The sequence below is a fragment of the Pygocentrus nattereri genome, chromosome 17 (genome assembly GCF_015220715.1).
Source record: "Pygocentrus nattereri isolate fPygNat1 chromosome 17, fPygNat1.pri, whole genome shotgun sequence".
In the NCBI taxonomy this organism is placed as follows: domain Eukaryota; kingdom Metazoa; phylum Chordata; class Actinopteri; order Characiformes; family Serrasalmidae; genus Pygocentrus; species Pygocentrus nattereri.
Window position 1 is genome coordinate 16,751,080 of NC_051227.1, and position 24,078 is coordinate 16,775,157.

Below are 24,078 nucleotides of genomic sequence, written 5' to 3' on the forward strand. Positions count from 1 at the left end.
TGTAGGTGCTTTCGATGATGGACAGCTTTAATGGGCACTCTGACTTGTCTGCAGCTATGCAGCCCCATATGCACAACAACGTGATGCACAGTGAGTTACACATTTCACTCTTTATTCGTATTTTGTTTTGTATTTTTGGCACTCTGCCCACCACAAACGTTGTATTTTGGCTCTCCAATAAAAATCTTCAGGGGGGGGGTGGAGGTGTTCGTAACAAGTATGCCTCAGAGGAGGGCCCCATCAACATCGGCGGGCCGCAGCAGTTCACTGCTGAGGTAGCTACAGGCAGAAAAGCTTTTGAAAATCTGTCTCCTTTCCATCTTCTGCTCTACATTCTTGTTCACTGATCCTGTGAAATCAATAATTTGAAATTATGTTGCTCAGTGTGATCACATGACACATTATTGGTGTTTTGATTGGTTGTTGCATGAAACTTGTTGCACAACTTGAGTCGCTTACAGCTGTTGTGGCTGAGTATCAGGTGGCTTGTTGGATGCTTTACATTATGCCAATTTAGTTATGTTTCAAGCAATTAAGCAACTGAAGTTGTGAAAGTTTAAAGACACAAAATGTAGGTAGCTGTATTAAAAAAGGTAATAATCAAGTTACAGATATATTAATAATAATATGATTACATTAGAATCACTCTTATAGGTAATTTCTTTTTTGTTTGTACAAGCTAAAAATTACAAGCAGATTCTGTTGTAATTTTGAGAATTCATTAATCACAGTGGGGGTGGGTCAGGGTGAGAAAAGAAAATCTCACAAGAAAAAAAAAGTGTGTGTGTATGTATGTATGTATATGTGTGTGTGTTACAATGCCATTTATGGCATTTGGCAGATATATATATATATATATATATATATATATATATATATATATATATATATATATATATATATATATATATATATATATATATATATATATATATTTAGCTTGTCAAGGCAAAAAAAATAACTAATGCTTTTGCATCACTGCATGGAGCCTCTAGCGACACTGAGATGTGTGCCGTCTTCTTTCTTAGTATACTTAAAGCAGTGTGTTCATTGGTGGCTCAATTTCATAGACTGAATAGGTGTATGTATGTGTATATATATATATATATATATATATATATATATATATATATATATATATATATATATATATATAATTTCATGATTACTGGATTTAAAGAAATTACCTAAAATTAATTGGAAAAATGTCTAGTTCCATTAACATACATTAAAAAATAGTATGTTTTTTATTCTCCTGTAAAGTTTCCATTTTGGAGATACAATTTTCATGACAACACAAAAATAATGAATTCTAAATTAACTACTTGGACTGAATGGAGTGAACGGAAAGTGAACAGAACATTTTGAAACTGTAACACTGGTTCCATACTAACTATTTTACATTATCTGGGCCTTTAAATTAACAATTGACACTGCTGACAATCTCCTCTGAAACTCATGTATTTTTACCGGCGATCCTATCACCATAGTAACATTTCCATCGCTATGAGGCATAGAACAATGTTCTACCATGTAAACACAACAAGCCAGCACAGTTGTTATTTAGAAACCAGTGGTCAGTGAAACACATGTTGAATACATTTGTCAATTACACTGTGCAGTAAATAAGTACATATGTAATTTTAAACATCTGTTTCAAGAACAAACCCTAAAAGCTGTTGACCTCAGGGGCAATGTGGAATGTTCTAGGTTTTGGTGGGGCTTTGTGAGCAGTGCTGCTTTCATTTGTCCCAACTGTGCTTGTTTGCTTTGGTGGTGTTTTTGGTCGGCTCCACTGGCCAGCTCCACTGTTGTCCTCTCTAATGACCACCAACAGCATCTTCCCCATTGTTTTGTTTTCTCAAAGCCTGCAGTCCCAGTCAGATCTGTAAAATCCTTCTGTTAGCAGATCCTCTCTGGCTCATGGTGTCTGTCGGTACAGAGTCGATCTCAGTTTTGTTCATTAGTCTGCTGATTAGCTAACTCTTTGAGAGGGTCATTAGAATTAGCCTTACACCCCTGGTCTCTATAGTGTGTCGGACCCCATCAGAACTACCACCACTATACACATGCATACAGTCATATTCAAAAGCTTGGACAGCCCTGGTTATCCCCTTAACAAGCCATGCCGCTTGCATTGAATGGACCAATGGAAATGGGTCTACATGCTGACAAATCTCCTATTCAAACTGAATTCTATAGGAAACCAAGAATGGTTCTTCTAAGGCCTTTCTAAAGGAACCATTTATGGCATTGTTTATTATGAGTGCAATACTGTTCTTTTGCTGCACTACCATTTTACAATAATATTTTTTATATGTATGTACATAATTATTTACTCCACAGCTCAAAACTGAGGGATTTGTACCCCTCTAGGTGATGTAGGTGATATTGGGCATGGTGACCGCAGGCTCAAGTGTGGCTGCTTTAGTGTATTCTATTGGTCAGTACTTTTCTAAGGAGATTATACAAGCCATTTGTGAGCAATCACCTTTATCAGCAATGGGTGCACCTTAAAACAGCTGTAGAACAGTATATGCACACACTACATGGACAGAAGTATTGGGACACCTACATAGTACACCTACAGGTTTTGTGGAATCCCATTCAAAATCCATAGGCAGTAATATAGAGTATTAGCACAAATATTTGAAACTTCTAATACATTCAAACAATATATCACTGTTGTCGGAAGAAAACCTTGTATCTTGACATGGTAACTTTGCAGGAGATGGAAAAAACCTACTATGCCAAAGTCAATGGAACCAGACTTTTTTCCAAAGTCATTTTGGGCTGGTTCTTTTTTTCATTCATCATGAAATGTACATACAATGTAAAGGGTAACAGGAGCTTTCAAATTATTTCAAAATCTGAAAAATGTCAAAAATGGAGATAAGAGGTTTTCTTCTGACAACATTGATATGCCTTACTTTACACACATCTGTCTTAAGCTGGGGGTACACTACACAACTTCAATTTTAGCCCTCATTTTCAGTCAGGCTGAATCTGTTCTCATTGGCCCTAGTCTGCAGATTTTTGAGTCAGTAAGACTTGACAGTTGGAGGGAGAATCAAGTAGTGATTGAGGAGACTTTAAATGTTGTGTAGTGTATCCAAGACCTAAGACTTCAACAGTTGTGTAGTGTCCTCAAGGCTTAAGACTTCAATAGTTGTGTAGTGTCCTCAAAGCTCAAGACTTCAACAGTCGTGTAGTGTTCTCAAGGCTTAAGACTTCAATAGTTGTGCAGTGTCCTCAAAGCTCAAGGCTTCAACAGTCGTGTAGTGTTCTCAAGGCTTAAGACTTCAACAGTCGTGTAGTGTTCTCAAAGCTCAAGACTTCAACAGTCGTGTAGTGTTCTCAAGGCTTAAGACTTCAACAGTCGTGTAGTGTTCTCAAAGCTCAAGACTTCAACAGTCGTGTAGTGTCCTCAAAGCTGAAGACTTCAACAGTCGTGTAGTGTCCTCAAAGCTCAAGACTTCAACAGTCGTGTAATGTCCTCAAAGCTCAAGACTTCAACAGTCGTGTAGTGTCCTCAAGGCTTAAGACTTCAATAGTTGTGTAGTGTCCTCAAGGCTTAAGACTTCAATAGTTGTGTAGTGTCCTCAAGGCTTAAGACTTCAACAGTCATGTAGTGTACCCAAGGCTTAAGACTTCAACAGTCATGTAATGTACTCAAGGTTTCAGTCTTTAAAAGTGTAATGTACACAGATGCATTCAGTCAGTGCATGTTGTCAGCTGTTGTTTTTGTGGTTTGTTCAAGTGCTGATTTTCCAACAGTGAGGAGGCCCTCATCACTCAGACATAGTTGATGCTAGAGTTTGTACGCATCAGCTTGACATGTCTCTAAAAATATTCCGAGCGCATAACCCGTTTTCCATTTTCATGGATAAATTTAGCCTCATAGTGGCAGTGTAAAACTAAAGAAGCCAGTTCCAGCCACTAAATACTGACCGATTGACTACACTTTCAGTAAAGGGAGGAAAAACTATGTACATTAGATTTTTTTTTCACCAAATTAGTGCATTAATCTGATATGAAACAACATTACTCCTACACCTAACCCTCTTATATTGCCTGTTATCTACAGAAATGGACAGATGAAAACATTCACATGTCTGATGTCTACTGTTACTCTTAGCTATGTGATGTATGTTTATCTATGTTTGTAGCTAACAGTGTCATGTGGGAAATCACTTGCAGAATACCGAGCAGTCTGAAGCAAGCTTTAATGATTTAGACATGCAGTTAACATGACGCTAATTGGTGGGGAATTAGCGTTAGATCCAGTGCAAAACTTCAGACACCAAATGACTGTGTGAATTAGATGTAAAACTTGTTCTAAATGCTAACGGACTCATTAGAGTCAGAGGTTGATGAGGCTTTGATTCTACTAAAGAAGTGCTGCGATAGTCTTTGCTGCTGTATGACATTTGTATGGGATTATGAATATGTGGGTGATCACAGGAGAATTCTACTTGCTTAGTTTTAGAGTATTAACTTTTTCACACAACCATGTTTCTCTCTCTCGCTCTATCTCTCTCGCGCTCTCTTTCTCTCTCATCTTTCTGTCTTATATATTTAGCACTTCAGAGATCCCTCAGTTCCATTTGCCATATGAGGTGGTGCGGTTTGAAGCTGATCTGATGAAGGACCTTAGAGTAAAAACAAGAGGGAGGCAGGGAAAGGAGATAAAGAAAGACGGGGAAATGGGCAGAGAGAGAGAGTAAGCAAAGTGAAAGAAAGAGAGGGAGAAGGAGAGAGAGATGAGTGAAGGGGTGAGATTGAATGAGAGAGAGAAGAAGAGATGAAACAGTGAAAGAAAGAAGGGAAATTAAAATTGGCGGAGAAAGAAATAAGCGAGAGAGAGAAGTGAGAGAAGGGGAGAGTGAGAGAGGGAGATGAGGGAGAGAGAGATAAGCGAGAGAGCGGGAGAGAGATAAGCGAGAGAGCGGGAGAGAGAGATAAGCGAGAGAGCGGGAGAGAGAGATAAGAGAGAGAGCGGGAGAGAGAGATAAGCGAGAGAGCGGGAGAGAGAGATAAGCGAGAGAGCGGGAGAGAGAGATAAGAGAGAGAGCGGGAGAGAGAGATAAGAGAGAGAGCGGGAGAGAGAGATAAGAGAGAGAGCGGGAGAGAGAGATAAGAGAGAGAGCGGGAGAGAGAGATAAGAGAGAGAGCGGGAGAGAGAGATAAGAGAGAGAGCGGGAGAGAGAGATAAGAGAGAGAGCGGGAGAGAGAGATAAGAGAGAGAGCGGGAGAGAGAGATAAGAGAGAGAGCGGGAGAGAGAGATAAGTGAGAGAGCGAGAGAGCGGGAGAGAGAGATAAGCGAGAGAGCGGGAGAGAGAGATAAGCGAGAGAGCGGGAGAGAGAGATAAGCGAGAGAGGGAGAGAGAGGGAGAGAGATAAGCGAGAGAGCGGGAGAGAGAGATAAGCGAGAGAGCGGGAGAGAGAGATAAGCGAGAGAGAGGGAGAGAGAGATAAGTGAGAGAGGGAGAGAGAGATAAGTGAGAGAGGGAGAGAGAGATAAGCGAGAGAGCGGGAGAGAGAGATAAGCGAGAGAGAGGGAGAGAGAGATAAGCGAGAGAGCAGGAGAGAGAGAAGAGAGAGAGAGATAAGTGAGGGAGAGAGGGGGAGAGAGAGAGAGAGGGAGAGAGATAAGCGAGAGAGCGGGAGAGAGAGATAAGCGAGAGAGCGGGGGGAGAGAGAGATAAGCGAGAGAGCGGGGGAGAGAGAGATAAGCGAGAGAGCGGGGGAGAGAGAGATAAGCGAGAGAGCGGGAGAGAGAGATAAGAGAGAGAGCGGGAGAGAGAGATAAGTGAGAGAGGGAGAGAGAGATAAGAGAGAGAGATAAGCGAGAGAGAGGGAGAGAGAGATAAGTGAGAGACCGGGAGAGAGAGATAAGTGAGAGAGGGAGAGTGAGGGAGAGAGGGGGAGAGAGAGAGAGAGGGAGAGAGATAAGCGAGAGAGCGGGAGAGAGAGATAAGCGAGAGAGCGGGGGGAGAGAGAGATAAGCGAGAGAGCGGGGGAGAGAGAGATAAGCGAGAGAGCGGGGGAGAGAGAGATAAGCGAGAGAGCGGGAGAGAGAGATAAGAGAGAGAGCGGGAGAGAGAGATAAGTGAGAGAGGGAGAGAGAGATAAGAGAGAGAGATAAGCGAGAGAGAGGGAGAGAGAGATAAGTGAGAGACCGGGAGAGAGAGATAAGTGAGAGAGGGAGAGAGAGGGAGAGAGAGATAAGAGAGAGAGATAAGCGAGAGAGAGGGAGAGAGAGATAAGTGAGAGAGCGAGAGAGAGGGAGAGAGAGATAAGAGAGAGAGAGGGAGAGAGAGATAAGCGAGAGAGCGGGAGAGAGAGATAAGCGAGAGAGCGGGAGAGAGAGATAAGTGAGAGAGGGAGAGAGAGATAAGAGAGAGAGAGGGAGAGAGAGATAAGCGAGAGAGCGGTAGAGAGAGATAAGCGAGAGAGCGGGAGAGAGAGATAAGCGAGAGAGCGGGAGAGAGAGATAAGCGAGAGAGCGGGAGAGAGAGATAAGCGAGAGAGCGGGAGAGAGAGATAAGCGAGAGAGCGGGAGAGAGAGATAAGCGAGAGAGCGGGAGAGAGAGATAAGAGAGAGAGCGGGAGAGAGAGATAAGAGAGAGAGATAAGTGAGAGAGAGGGAGAGAGAGATAAGTGAGAGAGGGATGAGGGAGATGAGCGAGAGGGAGATGAGCGAGAGAGCGGGAGAGAGAGATAAGCGGGAGAGAGAGATAAGCGAGAGAGCGGGAGAGAGAGATAAGCGAGAGAGCGGGAGAGAGAGATAAGCGAGAGAGCGGGAGAGAGAGATAAGCGAGAGAGCGGGAGAGAGAGATAAGTGAGAGAGGGAGAGATAAGTGAGAGAGGGAGAGATAAGTGAGAGAGAGAGAGGGAGAGAGAGAGATAAGTGAGGGAGAGAGAGGGAGAGAGAGAGATAAGTGAGGGAGAGAGAGGGAGAGAGAGATAAGTGAGGGAGAGAGAGGGAGAGAGAGATAAGTGAGGGAGAGAGAGATAAGTGAGGGAGAGAGAGGGAGAGAGAGATAAGCGAGAGAGGGAGAGGGAGATAAGCAAGAGAGGGAGAGGGAGATAAGCGAGAGAGAGGGAGAGAGAGATAAGCGAGGGAGAGAGAGATAAGTGAGGGAGAGAGAGAGGGAGAGATAAGTGAGGGAGAGAGAGGGAGAGAGATGAGAGAGAGAGATGGAGAGAGAGAGAGAGATGAGAGAGATGGAGAGAGAGAGAGAGAGATAAGTGAGAGAGAGATAAGTGAGAGAGAGAGAGGGAGAGAGAGATAAGAGAGAGAGGGAGAGAGAGATAAGAGAGAGAGGGAGAGAGAGAGATAAGTGAGAGAGAGATAAGTGAGAGAGAGAGAGGGAGAGAGAGATAAGAGAGAGAGGGAGAGAGAGATAAGAGAGAGAGGGAGAGAGAGAGATAAGTGAGAGAGAGATAAGTGAGAGAGAGAGAGAGAGAGAGAGAGATGAGAGAGATGGAGAGAGAGAGAGAGATAAGTGAGAGAGAGATAAGTGAGAGAGAGAGAGGGAGAGAGAGATAAGAGAGAGAGGGAGAGAGAGATAAGAGAGAGAGGGAGAGAGAGAGATAAGTGAGAGAGAGATAAGTGAGAGAGAGGGAGAGAGAGAGATGAGAGAGATGGAGAGAGAGAGAGAGATAAGTGAGAGAGAGATAAGTGAGAGAGAGATAAGTGAGAGAGAGAGAGGGAGAGAGAGATAAGAGAGAGAGGGAGAGAGAGATAAGAGAGAGAGGGAGAGAGAGAGATAAGTGAGAGAGAGATAAGTGAGAGAGAGATAAGTGAGAGAGATAGAGGGAGAGAGATGAGAGAGAGAGAGAGAGGGAGAGAGAGATGAGAGAGAGGGAGAGAGAGATGAGAGAGATGGAGAGAGAGAGAGAGATAAGTGAGAGAGATAAGTGAGAGAGAGAGGGAGAGATAAGTGAGGGAGAGAGAGATAAGAGAGAGAGGGAGAGAGAGATAAGAGAGAGAGGGAGAGAGAGATAAGTGAGGGAGAGAGAGGGAGAGAGATGAGAGAGGGAGAGAGAGATGAGAGAGATGGAGAGAGAGAGAGATAAGTGAGAGAGAGATAAGTGAGAGAGAGAGGGAGAGATAAGTGAGAGAGGGAGAGAGAGATAAGAGAGAGATAAGAGAGAGAGGGAGAGAGAGAGATGAGAGAGGGGGAGAGAGAGATAAGTGAGAGAGGGAGAGAGATAAGCGATAGAGAGAGGGAGAGAGATAAGCGAGAGAGAGGGAGAGAGAGATAAGCGAGGGAGAGAGGGAGAGAGAGATAAGCGAGGGAGAGAAGTGGGGGAGAGAGAGATAAGTGAGGGGCAGAGAGATAAGTGAGAGAGAGGGAGAGAGAGATAAGTGAGGGGGAGAGAGAGGGAGGGAGAGAGAGATGAGAGACATGGAGAGAGAGAGGGAGATAAGTGAGAGAGAGAGAGATAAGTGAGGGAGAGAGGGAGAGATAATTGAGAGAGGGAGAGATAAGTGAGAGAGGGAGAGAGAGATAAGAGAGAAAGGGAGAGAGATAAGAGAAAGGGGGAGAGAGAGATAAGTGAGAGAGGGAGAGGGAGAGAGGGAGAGAGATGAGAGAGAGATGGAGAGAGAGAGGGAGATAAGATAAGGAGGGGACATAAGATAGGGAGATAGAGGGAAGGAGAAAGCTGAGTGAATGAAGCAAGAGAGAAGATACCGGCAGAGAGAGAGAGAGATAAGGGAGTGAGAGAGAGGGAGAGAGAGATAAGTGAGAGAGGGAGAGAGAGAGATAATTAGTAGTGGCCCGAGGGCCTCCACCTGCACCCACTCAGCTACAGTCCAAATAGATAAGACACTTTATCACCCTGCTCTGACACAAACTACTTAACTAGTTTTACTTACTAGCCTTTTACTTGTATTTATTTACTTTATTTATATATATGTATATATACTTTTTAAAATTCTGATGCATTAGTCATTATCATTTCACTGGAGATTATTAGAGAAACTGATTATTTCATCATATGGTTAGGTTATAGGTTAGATACCTCTCTGTGAAATACCTGTAGCTGACTGACAATGGCTTCTTTTTCAGGTAATTGGTGGAATATTCAAGGTTCATTCTCATCAACATTTAGTTCAAAACGGACAAGTCCTGATTTTGTAATTAGTGTATATAATAGAGATTTAATCATCTTACAAGAAACATGGGATAACCACATCAATTCTCTCTCCCCAAACCATTACATAGAACTACATGTACCTCCTACAAAACGCCCTGACATCAAAACTGGTAGAAACTCTGGTGGTGTACTTGTGTGGTATAAAGAAGAACACAGATCATTTATAAGCCCAATCAAAAAAGGTAAAAAAAAGAAAACATGGCAGAGATGTCTATTTATGTGCGGTTTATATACCTCCACCAAATTCTCCTTCTTACTTAGAAGACACCTTTAAAAATCTCCAGAAGGAATTAAGTCAGTTTCAGAACTTAGACTACATTTTGCTCTGCGGCGATGTCAATGCTAGAACTGGCAGAGAACAAGATTTCATTGATTTTGAGGAAATTACACACATGCCTAACCAAATCCCCTTCTACCACACAAATTTAACAACTCCGAGACAAAGCTATGATAGTGTCATTAACAAACATGGGAAACATATTCTTTAGTTATGCAAAAGCCTCTGTCTGTACATCGGACGAGAGGAGAATCCCTGAGCAGATTCACCTACTGCTCTGTACTGGGCAGTAGTATAGTAGATTACGCCATCACAGACATGAACCCTGGACACATCAATGCTTTCACAGTCTTACCACAACTTCATTTATCAGATCGCAGCCCGGTAGTACTATACCTGAAAAAATCGACAAAAAAGAAAAAACAAACAAGTCCAAAACAAAGACACCTGCCCTCTCCCAAAAACATACAAATGAACAGAACAGAGCATCACTGATTACACAGCAGCTTTAGAGTCTGATAAGATCCAGCAAATGCTGGACACGTTCCTTGAAACAAATTACACAACTAACATAAAGCATAAACTTAGCAACAGATGATTTAAACAAAATTTTCTACCAGCTGACAAAACTATCAAACCTAAGGCCATTAAGATCGAAAAAAGCTAAACAAAAACCAAAGGAGAGATGGTTTGACTCAGAATATTTAATATCAAAGAAAACCTTATGAAAATTGTCCAGTAGAAAACACAGAAATCAAACTGACCAACAAGCTAGACTAGAATACCTTCAAGCACTACAAGCAAGCAAGCAAGTAAAATGTATTTATATACATGTATTTATATACAGATGTTGTCACAAAGCTGCTTTACAGAACAATCAGTATTACAGAAAGAAAAGAAAAGAAAATCCAGGTCCAAGTACAACAAAATAAAAAATTAATTAGCACAACAAAGCAATACATGAAGAATTAATTCAGTAAAATGGAAAAAGCCGTAACAAAAATTCCTTTTGGAATATTTGAAACAAATACAATACAGCCCATTCCAAAACTAGCCCAATTAAAAATGGCAAAACCTGGAAAACATACTTTGAAGAGCTTTATAAAAATCCAGAATGTCATCATTTAAACTCAAATCAGGCCAAAATATCAGATAAAAATGACCAAATTAGAATCAGCAATAAAAAATAACCAGTGCCCTCTAGACTATCCTATCACCACAGAGGAGCTACGAGAAACACTCACAGCTCTTAAAAGCGGAAAAGCATGTGGAGTCAATAATATTAAGAATGAAATGTTAAAACACAGTAGTCCCAAATTACAATCAGCCATCCTAAAACTGTACAATCTAGTGCTCAAAGGTGGAATTTTCCCTGTGATCTGGAATCGAGGCCTCATTACCGCAATATATAAAAACGGTTATAAATTTGACCCACAGTACTACAGAGGTGCATGTGTGAACAGCAATATAGCAAAGTCTTCTGTAGTTTACTAAACAAGAGATTATTAACATATTTATTGGAACATAACACACTATCAAAAGGCCAAATCGGCTTCTTACCAAAACACAGGACAACAGATCATATCTACACCTTGCATACACTTGTTCAAAAACAAAAAAAAAGGGAAAACATTTGCTTGTTTCGTCGACCTTAAAAAGGCTTTTGATTCTGTTTGGCACAATGGACTGTTCTTCCAATTACTCCAAACTGGTGTAGGAAGAAAGGTCTATGATTTAATCAAATCCAAATATAATGATAACAAATGTGCAGTTAAATTAGGGAATGGTAACACTTTACATTAAGTATCGACTAACTAACATGAAGTAATGCATTAGTTAACATGAAGTAATGCATTAGTTAACATGAAGTAACATGAAGTAATGCATTAGTTAACATGAAGTAATGCATTAGTTAACATGAAGTAATGCATTAGTTAAGAGAGTTAAAGACTTTTACTTCTACTTAACACTGTTTGCTTAATTCCATTTCAGTCAATAATGTTTAGTTGCTTGTTTTTGATGGTTCATCTTTGGCCCTGTATTAAAGCTCAATAATATATACAATATAATTTAACCTGTAACATATTCTTATGCGTGTATTCAAGAAGGAATCATACGTACCATTCTCGCATAACGATCAGGCCTGGATGAGGCAGCTTGATGAAATTATTTACGTACCTTCAACCTCTCTTCTTTTAGCTTTATTTCATGATGCATATGCGTGAATGCAAATGTGACTTTTTTTGTAAGTCCTCCTATATTTACAATTGCAAATATAAGCAATGAGTGTATACACATACATTTCATAAAAAACACCCTCAAACTTAATAAAAACCAATCATGCCTTTGTAAAGCATTACTAACATCTGTTAAACATTACCAATCCTTTATAAGGACTTGTTCAATGAATCAAACATACCTGATGTAAAGTGTAAACCAATCATGCCTTTGTAAAGCATTACTAACATCTGTTAAACATTACCAATCCTTTATAAGGACTTGTTCAATGAATCAAACATACCTGATGTAAAGTGTAAACCAATCATGCCTTTGTAAAGCATTACTAACATCTGCTAAACATTACCAATCCTTTATAAGGACTTGTTCAATGAATCAAACATACCTGATGTAAAGTGTAAACCAATCATGCCTTTGTAAAGCATTACTAACATCTGTTAAACATTACCAATCCTTTATAAGGACTTGTTCAATGAATCAAACATACCTGATGTAAAGTGTAAACCAATCATGCCTTTGTAAAGCATTACTAACATCTGCTAAACATTACCAATCCTTTATTAGGACTTGTTCAATGAATCAAACATACCTGATGTAAAGTGTAAACCAATCATGCCTTTGTAAAGCATTACTAACATCTGCTAAACATTACCAATCCTTTATTAGGACTTGTTCAATGAATCAAACATACCTGATGTAAAGTGTAAACCAATCATGCCTTTGTAAAGCATTACTAACATCTGTTAAACATTACCAATCCTTTATAAGGACTTGTTCAATGAATCAAACATACCTGATGTAAAGTGTAAACCAATCATGCCTTTGTAAAGCATTACTAACATCTGCTAAACATTACCAATCCTTTATTAGGACTTGTTCAATGAATCAAACATACCTGATGTAAAGTGTAAACCAATCATGCCTTTGTAAAGCATTACTAACATCTGCTAAACATTACCAATCCTTTATTAGGACTTGTTTAGTGAATGTAGAAGGCATAACATTAAAAAGTACTACTAAATTAGTAAAGCACTTTAGGTAGTTTAATGATGTAATTTGAAAGCATTACACAAAGTTAAAACAATAAACAATATTTATGTTTGCATTACTACCTAGAAGGAACAGAATAAACAGTAGAATTACCAAACGGTTTTTACTATTCAACTTTGGCCTTTTAACATGTTTTCTGATATTTAACAGAAGCCTGCAAAGAACCCTGCATTGAAAATACTTCAAAACACCTTTAAATGTTGTCCTGTATATATAAAATTCTGCTCACAGTATCTCAACAAAAAAAACTGTCGAAATTTACTCTGAATTACCTGCTGCAACTGTGAAGGGTTTCCCTGAGTTTTAGAAAGCAGCACAAACAAATTACTGTCAAATAACTACCCAGTATAAACAAAAAAGGGTAGGATTATAAAAATGAAGCCTTTTTTATTACTTAGCTTTGACCTGTGACCATGTTTTCGGTCATTAAACAGAACCCTTCAATTTACATATTTTTTCAATACACCTTTAAAATAAAGCATTTTTGCACTCTATATACAAAATAATGTTCACAGAACACAAAAATACCTAAATTAACTTAAAATTAAATGCTGCAACTGAAAAAGGTTTCTCTAAGCAGCACATCCACGTAATAGGTCAGCCTACTTCTTCTGAATAGGAAGCAACTTCCCCTCAACTTTCATATTTGAAATTTTCTCAGCAATGCTTTTGTCCGAAGCTATTACATCTTGGCACTTTTTAGCGAAGTCTAACAACTTCTCCTTTTTTCCACGATCATCATTGAGCTGGCAGTATGTCTCTGGTGCGGCAAGGGATAGCTCTGCAATAGAAGCAGTCTGGGCAATTGTGTTGCGGTCTACCCCGTACTTCTGGAATGACTTGGCCATTGTGTTTCCTTTCATATATATGGCCAGCACTTTTTCATATCTTCGGATCACCTCAGCAGGGACACAAACTATACAAAAGAAAAGACAAGAGACACTGACATGAGTTTTAAGAAAAAAAAATGTCATCCTAAAAAATATTTATGTTAACTTTTATGTTATATAGATTACTACCACTGCATTACTTGCATTAAATGGTACCTCCATGTATTTTCTATTCAATAAAAATCAGTCACTCTACCCCATTGCCCCCACTTTATAACCTTTAGTTCATGCCTAGCATAAGGCATGGTCCCAATAGGTTCATATTTCTGTGCTCCAGAGACCCTGTGTTCTATTGACAATTCTTCTCTACTAGACAAGCTGTGTTTAGGCATTTATATCAGGAATGGGATCAGCGTAAAGCAGACGAATCCTTTCATTAGAAAGGGTGTTATAAACACACAGTGAGAGACACAGTGTAGTGTTATGCTTTACAGTTAGCAAGGTGTTCTTTTCATGAAATGCAGTTTCACTTTTTTCTTCCAAATGTACCTATGAACTCACAATTGTTAGACTAATATGTCAGGAACTAAGTCATTAGTGTTGGTGAATACATATACCACGTTGGAAGATGGGCCCTTTCTTCTCCTTCTTGCGCTTCATCTTTTCTTTTTTCCCTTTTATTTTTTCCCGTCTTTTCTTCTTTTTCTTTTCAAATGAGGAATCAGTACTGTCAGAATCAACAAAGGAATCTGAAGAATCAAATGAGCTGGAATCTATGACGATTGATTTTTTCTTCCGTTTAACTCCACCCTCCTCTTTTTCTTCTTCAGCCTTGTTGGCTACAACAACAACAACAACAACAAACTACTAAACAAAATTGAACACTTTAACATTTTCATCTCATATAATAAGAACCTTAAATTTTCAACAAACCTTAGTCTACCTTCTGCAGACAGGAATGTCAGGAAGTGTAGACAGACTGTAATTCCACAGTGCTGTACGTACAGTGTTTACTGTTATTTTATGTATTTTTTTCCTCTTTACTAAACAGTCTTGTCTTTCTTTTCTGTATCACAATTTCTGTATCACAATGAATGTGAATCTTGTCTAATCTACTATTAGTCCCCACATACATTGTGCACTGTTGAAACTGATATGCGGCTTACAGTAAAAGTGCAGCCCTGTGCATTTTCAATCACTCTCTTGAAAACCAGCCATCAGAAAGACACATACACAGTTACAGACATACTGACAATGTGACTTGTTAGTCTTGTGTCTTGTTAGTCATCAATGACACGCCATTCTGATTACACTGTCATGTTTCATGACATAAATCCACATGACCTAAGGATCTTAACCACCATCTTAACCATATATATATATATATATATATATATATATATATATATATATAATCAGGGGTACCTGTGAATTTTGACAAAAACTTACCTTGAGTTAATTGTGTCCTCAGAAAATCACGTTCTTCCTCTAGATCTTTAATCTTTTCCTGCTGTGATGCTACCTTCAGCTTCAGTAACTCCACCTCAGATTTGGCTTTAGCTAGAGCAATTTGAGCTGTGGGGGAATGTGAATCACCTAAGAAAAAAGTATAAAGCTCAATATTATCATACACCACTATAATCTGTACATAAACACAACATGTTTTGTGTTTGCAGTTTCTAGTATTTTAGACAGATAGTTAAATAGCAACCATTCAGAAAAAAAATAACTAGGCATTACAGATTTTTAGGAGAGATAAACATAACGCTGAAACTTAAGGTATTACAGCTAACTAAGGCCAACAGTATTTTCTAATCTTTACTTAAAATGGTGGTCACCAGTTACTGGCTTGTGTAAAAATACATACACTAGAAGTTTTTTTATGCAATAACACCTAAACAAGGAACGCTGTCGTTATCACTAAATAAAGCAGACAAAATAGACATCCTAACACTATATAGCTGGTGCTTAGACAAGTCAAACAGTCAAACTGGAAAGTTCGATTCCTTTTACTGAACCGGTTCTTTTGAACGTATGAATCAATCATCTGATTCAATCCATTTTATAAATTCATTTAATGATTTTTGTAACGATCACTTTTATATTTCACATTTCACATATCACATTTATTATACTATTATACGTGTTTTTAAGAGGATTACATTGGACATAGACGTTGTACTGAAACGCTTGACTCGTTCGAAAGCCTGAAGCGCCTCCGATGAATCGAACTTCCCATCACAGCACGTTTAGCTTCGAAGTTTAAACATCTTACCTCTGCCGGCTGCACTGGTGTTATCATGTGTGGTTTCACATTTACTGCCTGAATCTTCGCGTTTCTCTTGCTGCTTGGTCCGTCTACGAGAAACTTTCATGGTAATTTGGAACAGGGAACTCTCTTACCTTCCTAACGAAACCTAAACAAACACTTCATATGGTCGCGCGCATGACGCAGACCCAGTATCACCTGTGATTAGCTAGTGAAGATGACTGGATTAAACTGACTGGCTGAACGAAAGCGGAAATTTTACACTTCCGTATAAGTAGTCTAGGCGAAAATATTCCAGTAAGAAGATCTCCGCAATGGCACTCAGGGCAAAAATCCTTAGGTTAATTGATGGGGTTAAAACCAGAAGGTCTACACTGAAACTAATCAAATGGCTCATGAAGGAAAAATTACTCATGGCCAAAAGTAGATGCAATAAGTGCAGCAGACCTATGACAATGGTTCCACATTCTCATAAAAAGGACAAATTTACATGGCAAGTAATTCATCATGATAATTTTATTTTGTTTTATATCTATTATGTTAAAAATAAAATAATACATTTTTTACAACATTTCTTCAGGATCTGCAACAGACAGCCACACAAAGGGAAGCCATGCACCAAATCCATTAGATCAGGATCCTTATTCGAAAGATCCAGAGTCAGTTTGGTGTCCTGGATGAAATTCATATATAGGTATTTCATATATAAAACATGTTTATCAATAGCAATATAGGCATATATATGTCTGGCACTGTACCTTCATTCTAGAAACCTGTACTGTGTACAGTTATTACACTTCCCTTCATGCAGTGGTTTATTTTACAATTATAATATTTTGTCATTCACATATTTTCTTGGTGAAAATTTAGCCAATGCAATGATTTATTTGTCATTTGATTGTTACATAATATAGTTATTTTGTCTCAGATTCGCCCAGGGTCTACAGCTAAGACAGGTCGACATGATCAGTGATGGCATAGCTGGCAGTTCAAGAACACTCTCTAGGATGGCTAAGTGTTTACGCAATGTGTGCAAAAATTCAATGGATTCCTTCATCAGAGACAAAGGACAGCGTGTTGGTGGTCGAACTGAGTTTACTGTAATTGATGAGAGCCACTTCCGACATAAACGCAAGGTAAAAATGATGGATCCCCATGTCCATATTTTTTCAACAATTCATAAATACTTTAAAGTTATTATTTCTCAAAATATTATTAAAGGTGTATTACTACACTAGTAAACTACAGTTATCATCTCCTGGTTATAGAGTGCTCTGGGATAACTCTTAATCCCTTGTCATAAGTACATTTTGAAATGTTTAAAAAATATATAAAATATTAGTTTGTACAGTTTTGATATTTGTTAAATTGTATACATATACAGTACCAGCCAAAAGTTTGGACATACCTTCTAATTCATTTGAACACATTTGACTGGTACTGTAGATGTACTTTGTGGCCTATCTTATTCACGGCATACATTTGGCAACCACTTTTACCCTGTTCTACAATGGTCAGGACCCCTACAGGACCACCACAGAGCAGGTGTTATGTGGGAGGTGGATTCTCAAGACTGCAGTAACACTGACATGATGGCTTTGTGTTAGTGTGTGTTGATGATGCTGGAGTGAGTGATGCTGGAGTTAGTAAACATTGTGTCCACTCTCTGTTTACTCTATAAGACACTCCTACTAACACTGACACACTGAGACACTACATTAGTACACCTTTTACTCCCTACCTGCTGCGCTGTCCACCTTGTAGGTGTAAAGTCGGAGACAATAGTTCATCTGCTGCGGCACAGTTTGTGTTCCTTCATCAGTGGTCACAGAGCACTGCCCAGAGGACGCTGTTGACTGTACAGTTTTGGTTGGTCGATGATTCTCAGTCCAGCAGTGACCCTGAGGTGTTTATAAACTCCAGCAGCACTGCTGTATCTGATCTCACACCAGCACAACACACACTAACGCATCACCACCACGTCAGTGTCACTGCAGTGCTCGGAATCATGCATATAATACCTGCTCTGTGGTGGTCCTCTGGTGATCCTGGCCTTTTGGCAGTCATGGATAGGTCTGCCCACAGCTCTGGAAATGTGTGCTCACTGCCCCCTACTATATTTGTTTTTACTAGAGTGTGTTTATGTGGGTGTTTCACTGCACATATAGGTTGCTGAGGACAAATTCCTCTGCAAAAATGACACAATTGGTAAACGATTCTAAATTCTTTGAAAAGGGGTTAACACTATTCAGTGAATCAGATGGACTACAGTGCAGCTACAGTACCAGTCTCAGGATTCTCAGACACTCACATACCATTTAACTGAATGTCCAACTAAACAGTCCAAAGTTTTGACTGATACTGTAGAACACATGAATTATTATCATTGACTCTTATTATTTGGCTACCATGATGTTGATTTAGGCTAAAACAATGCATTAACAGAATGTAAAACAAATTATTTTTCTGTCATACCATTTGAGTTTTCTCAAGATTTTATTACTGATCACTAAATATTTTTGCATGATATATTCTTCAAATGGTAGATAATGTAGTTTCAGTGATAGTGTTTCTTTTGTTGTTCTATTTACAGTATGGGCGAGGTAGAGCTGGCCAAACATGGAGGAGAAAGAAATGGGTGTTTGGAATATTAGGAGTTCGCGGTCAAACTCGCAGACCGGTTTTGCGGCTTGTCGAACATAGGTCAAGACGTGCTCTTCTTCCCCTGGTGCGACGCCATGTGCGCCAAGGAAGTACCATCATTAGTGATGAATGGAGAGCATACAGAGGTGCCCTTTCAGATATGGGATACATCCACCTCACTGTCAATCACAGCAGGAACTTTGTCAACTCTCATACTGGTGCTCACACACAACACTTAGAAAGAGCATGGTCCTCATACAAAGGACATGTATGGAGACTGAGGGGAAATCGAACAGAAAGTATTTTAATTGAACATCTTAAGCTAATAGAGTGGACTTACTGGTTGGGAAAATGTCACAGAGATGGTCCTCTGGGCAGGCTGCTGAAGGATATTCGCAAGCTGTTTTCTGTTTAGTGTACCTTTACAATTCGATTTTAACAGCCAATTAGAAATAACATGTTTACTAGGGCTGAAAGATTAACCAGTTCAGCCCTTATTGTTTACCATGTATATTTGGGTATAGATCAACTTTCAGTACAGCAGTAACACTGTCATGGTGAATATGGTTTTGATTAGGTTTTATCAGTGATCCACTAGCTGACAATATCTAGACAGGAGCAACTTGGTAGTAACTAAGCAGCAGTATCAAAATAAAATAGACTATACATCGAAAAGATGACCTACAGTTTATTACTGTACACCAACAAGCCAAGTTGCAGGGCAGGGGTTTCTAATAAAATTTGAATGATGGTTCTGATATCAATAAACTGTTAAAATACTGTTTTATTACTAGCGTTCATATATCTCTATCTGAAACATTATATTGTGTAAGTGTTTATAATTAAGTAGTCTGAAATTGTTTATTCAGATTGTATTTGTGTAATGTTAAATGAATAAAAATGTTCTGGATACAATAAACACAACCACTGTTATGCTGTGAATAAACAAAAAAACATATATAGTATGTTGTTTGGTCACACATTTGCCTTACTTTTTAAAAAGGTATACCTTCCATTACTGTTTTACGATCACTAACACAATACTGGTTTACACTTTACATCAGGTATGTTTGATTCATTGAACAAGTCCTAATAAAGGATTGGTAATGTTTAACAGATGTTAGTAATGCTTTACAAAGGCATGATTGGTTTACACTTTACATCAGGTATGTTTGATTCATTGAACAAGTCCTAATAAAGGATTGGTAATGTTTAACAGATGTTAGTAATGCTTTACAAAGGCATGATTGGTTTACACTTTACATCAGGTATGTTTGATTCATTAAACAAGTCCATATAAAGGATTGGTAATGTTTAACAGATGTTAGTAATGCTTTACAAAGGCATGATTGGTTTACACTTTACATCAGGTATGTTTGATTCATTGAACAAGTCCTAATAAAGGATTGGTAATGTTTAACAGATGTTAGTAATGCTTTACAAAGGCATGATTGGTTTACACTTTACATCAGGTATGTTTGATTCATTGAACAAGTCCTTATAAAGGATTGGTAATGTTTAACAGATGTTAGTAATGCTTTACAAAGGCATGATTGGTTTACACTTTACATCAGGTATGTTTGATTCATTGAACAAGTCCTTATAAAGGATTGGTAATGTTTAACAGATGTTAGTAATGCTTTACAAAGGCATGATTGGTTTTTATTAAGTTTGAGGGTGTTTTTTATGAAATGTATGTGTATACACTCATTGCTTATATTTAAAATTGTAAATATAGGAGGACTTACAAAAAAAGTCACATTTGCATTCACGCATATGCATCATGAAATAAAGCTAAAAGAAGAGAGGTTGAAGGTACGTAAATAATTTCATCAAGCTGCCTCATCCAGGCCTGATCGTTATGCGAGAATGGTACGTATGATTCCTTCTTGAATACACGCATAAGAATATGTTACAGGTTAAATTATATTGTATATATTATTGAGCTTTAATACAGGGCCAAAGATGAACCATCAAAAACAAGCAACTAAACATTATTGACTGAAATGGAATTAAGCAAACAGTGTTAAGTAGAAGTAAAAGTCTTTAACTCTCTTAACTAATGCATTACTTCATGTTAACTAATGCATTACTTCATGTTAACTAATGCATTACTTCATGTTACTTCATGTTAACTAAAGCATTACTTCATGTTAACTAATGCATTACTTCATGTTAGTTAGTCGATACTTAATGTAAAGTGTTACCCAGAATTCTTCAAACAAGGACATGGAGTGCATCAAGGCTGTAACTTATCCCCAACCCTCTTCAACATACAGTGGGGAAAAAAGTATTTAGTCAGTCACCAATTGTGCAAGTAATCCCACTTAAAAAGATGAGAGAGGCCTGTAATTGACATCATAGGTAGACCTCTAATATGAGAGATGAAATGAGGAAAAAAAAATCAGGAAATCTCATTGTCTGATTTTTAAAGAATTTATTTGCAAATAATGGTGGAAAATAAGTATTTGGTCACCTACAAACAAGCAAGATTTCTGGCTGTCACAGACCTGTAACTTCTTCTTTAAAAGGCTCCTCTGTCCTTTTGGTGAAGACCAAAGAGCTGTTGAAGGACACCAGAAACAAGATTGTAGACCTGCACCAGGCTGGGAAGACTGAATCTGCAATAGGCAAGCAGCTTGGTGTAAAGAAATCTACTGTGGGAGCAATAATCAGAAAATGGAAGACCTACAAGACCACTGCTAATCTCCCTCGATCAGGGGCTCCACGCAAGACCTCAGCCCGTGGGGTCAAAATGATCACAAGAACGGTGAGCAGAAATCCCAGAACCACACAGGGGGACCTAGTGAATGACCTGCAGAGAGCTGGGACCAACGTTACAAAGGCTACTGTCAGTAACACACTACGCCGCCAGGGACTCAGATCTTGCAGTGCCAGACAAGTCCCGCTGCTTAGGCTAGTACATATCCGGGCACGTCTGAAGTTTGATAGAGAGCATTTGGATGTTCCGGAAGAGTATTGGGAGAATGTCATATGGTCAGATGAAACCAAAGTAGAACTGTTTGATACAAACACAACTCGTCGTGTTTGGAGGAGAGTGAATGCTGAGTTGCATCCAAAGAACACCATACCAACTGTGAAGCATGGGGGTGGCAACATCATGCTTTGGGGCTGTTTCTCTGCAAAGGGACCAGGACGACTGGTCCATGTACATGAAAGAATGAATGGGGCCATGAATTGTGAGATTTTGAGTGCAAACCTCTTCCATCAGCAAGGGCATTGAAGATGAAACGTGGCTGGGTCTTTCAGCATGACAATGATCCCAAGCACACTGCCAGGGCAACAAAGGAGTGGCTTCGTAAGAAGCATTTCAAGGTCCTGGAGTGGCCTAGCCAGTCTCCAGATCTCAACCCCATAGAAAACCTTTGGAGGGAGTTGAAAGTCTGTGTTGCCCGCCGACAGCCCCAAAACATCACTGCTCTGCATGGAGGAATGGGCCAACATACCAACAATGGTGTGTGCCAAACTTGTAAAGACTTACAGAAAACGTTTGACCTCTGTCATTGCCAACAAAGGATATATAACAAAGTATTGAGATGAACTTTTGTTATTGACCAAATACTTATTTTCCACCATTATTTGCAAATAAATTCTTTAAAAATCAGACAATGAGATTTTCTGAATTTTTTTCCTCATTTTGTCTCTCATATTAGAGGTCTGCCTATGATATCAATTACAGGCCTCTCTCATCTTTTTAAGTGGGAGAACTTGCACAATTGGTGACTGACTAAATACTTTTTTCCCCACTGTATACATCAACAACCTGGCCACAACCCTGGAACAATCATCAAATTTAGGATTAGAACTGAATAAGAAAGAAATTAAATTCCTTTCATAAGCAGATGATTTGGTTTTGCTAGCTCCTACAGCACAAGGTTTACAAAAACACATCAACTTATTACAAGAATATTGTCAAAATTGGGTGTTAGACATCAACATCAATAAAACCAAAATTATGATTAAAAAAAAAAAAAAAAAGTCAGATCGCACAAATCAAAATTCCACTTTACCTTTGGTGAGACTTCATTACAGCACACTATGGAATATAATCACTTAGGACTGTTAATCAATGCTTCTGGTAACTTTAGCAAGACAATGAATGGTCTGGTAGAAAAAGCAAGAAAAGTATATTTTATTATTAAACGATCAATAAACACACTCAACCCACCAATCCAAATCTGTCTTAAAATATTTCATTATGTCATTAAACCCGTACTCCTGTATGGCAGCGAAGTATGGGGACCAATCGTTTATCACAGACACATTATGGGACTTGACTCCCGCAGAAAAGTTTCAATTGGAATTTTGTAAAGAGATCTTAAACGTACATCGCAATGCACCAACCTCTCACCAACACACACTCCAGCCCAGTCCACCCTCTCACCAACACACAGTCCAGCCCTGTCCACCCTCTCACCAACACACACCACAGCCCAGTCCACCCTCTCACCAACACACACCACAGCCCAGTCCATCCTCTCACCAACACACACCACAGCCCAGTCCACCCTCTCACCAACACACACCACAGCCCAGTCCACCCTCTCACCAACACACACCACAGCCCAGTCCACCCTCTCACCAACACACACCACAGCCCAGTCCACCCTCTCACCAACACACACCACAGCCCAGTCCACCCTCTCACCAACACACACCACAGCCCAGTCCACCCTCTCACCAACACACACCACAGCCCAGTCCACCCTCTCACCAACACACACCACAGCCCAGTCCACCCTCTCACCAACACAGATCAGAATGATGCATAAAACATACCAAAAACAACACATCAGCAATTGAACCAATTAAATTACCACAATTAATAAATTAGAATGCTACAGATTACTGAAGAGAGAATACAGACTAGCAGATTATCTGATCAAAATAAAAAAACCCAAAGAAAGAAATATCTTAACAAAGTACAGACTGAGTGGTCACAGTTTAGACATAGAAAAAGATCGCCATAAAAACCACTGGAGGCCCAGAGAAGAGCGGGTATGTAATCAATGCAGTTCAGGTCAAACAGAAACAGAGCAGCACTTTCTCTCCTCCTGTAACAGATATAAAGACCTCACAGAAGATTACATCAGCTCAGTGAAAACTTCTATCCCATCATTTAAGGAGAAAATGATTAAAACTGGAGATCTGTTATGTGTGTGTTTTTGGAGAGACTCCAGAATGTGTTGAACTATCAGCTAAGAGAGAGAGAGATCAGGGAGAGAGAGAGATGTGGGAGAGAGAGAGATAAGTAAGAGAGTGGGAGAGACAAGAGAGAGAGAGAGAGAGAGAGAGATAAGAGAATGAAATGAGAGAGAGAGAGAGAGAGAGATAAGCTAAAGAAATAAGAGAGAGAGATAAGTGAAAGAGAGAGGGAAAGAGAGATGAGAGAGAGAGAGATAACGGAGAGAGATAACGGAGAGAGATAACGGAGAGAGATAACGGAGAGAGATAAGAGAGAGAGGGAGAGAAAGATAAAATAGAGATAAGTGAGATAAGTGAGAGATGAGAGAGGGAAAGAGAGATGAGTGAGAGGGAAATACATGAGAGAGAGATAAGTGAGAGAGAGAGAGAGAGA

At 39.3% G+C, this 24,078-nt stretch overlaps 1 protein-coding gene across 1 annotated transcript in view; it reads left to right on the forward strand.

The window, feature by feature from the left end:
• Positions 1–219: 219 nt before the first annotated feature.
• dpydb (dihydropyrimidine dehydrogenase b) overlaps positions 220–24,078 on the forward strand; it is a 203,083-nt gene continuing 179,224 nt past the window's right edge. Inside the window, 2 exon segments of the mRNA XM_037546779.1 lie at positions 220–275; positions 4,583–4,658. Of these exon segments, the coding sequence (XP_037402676.1) occupies positions 220–275; positions 4,583–4,658 (132 nt within the window).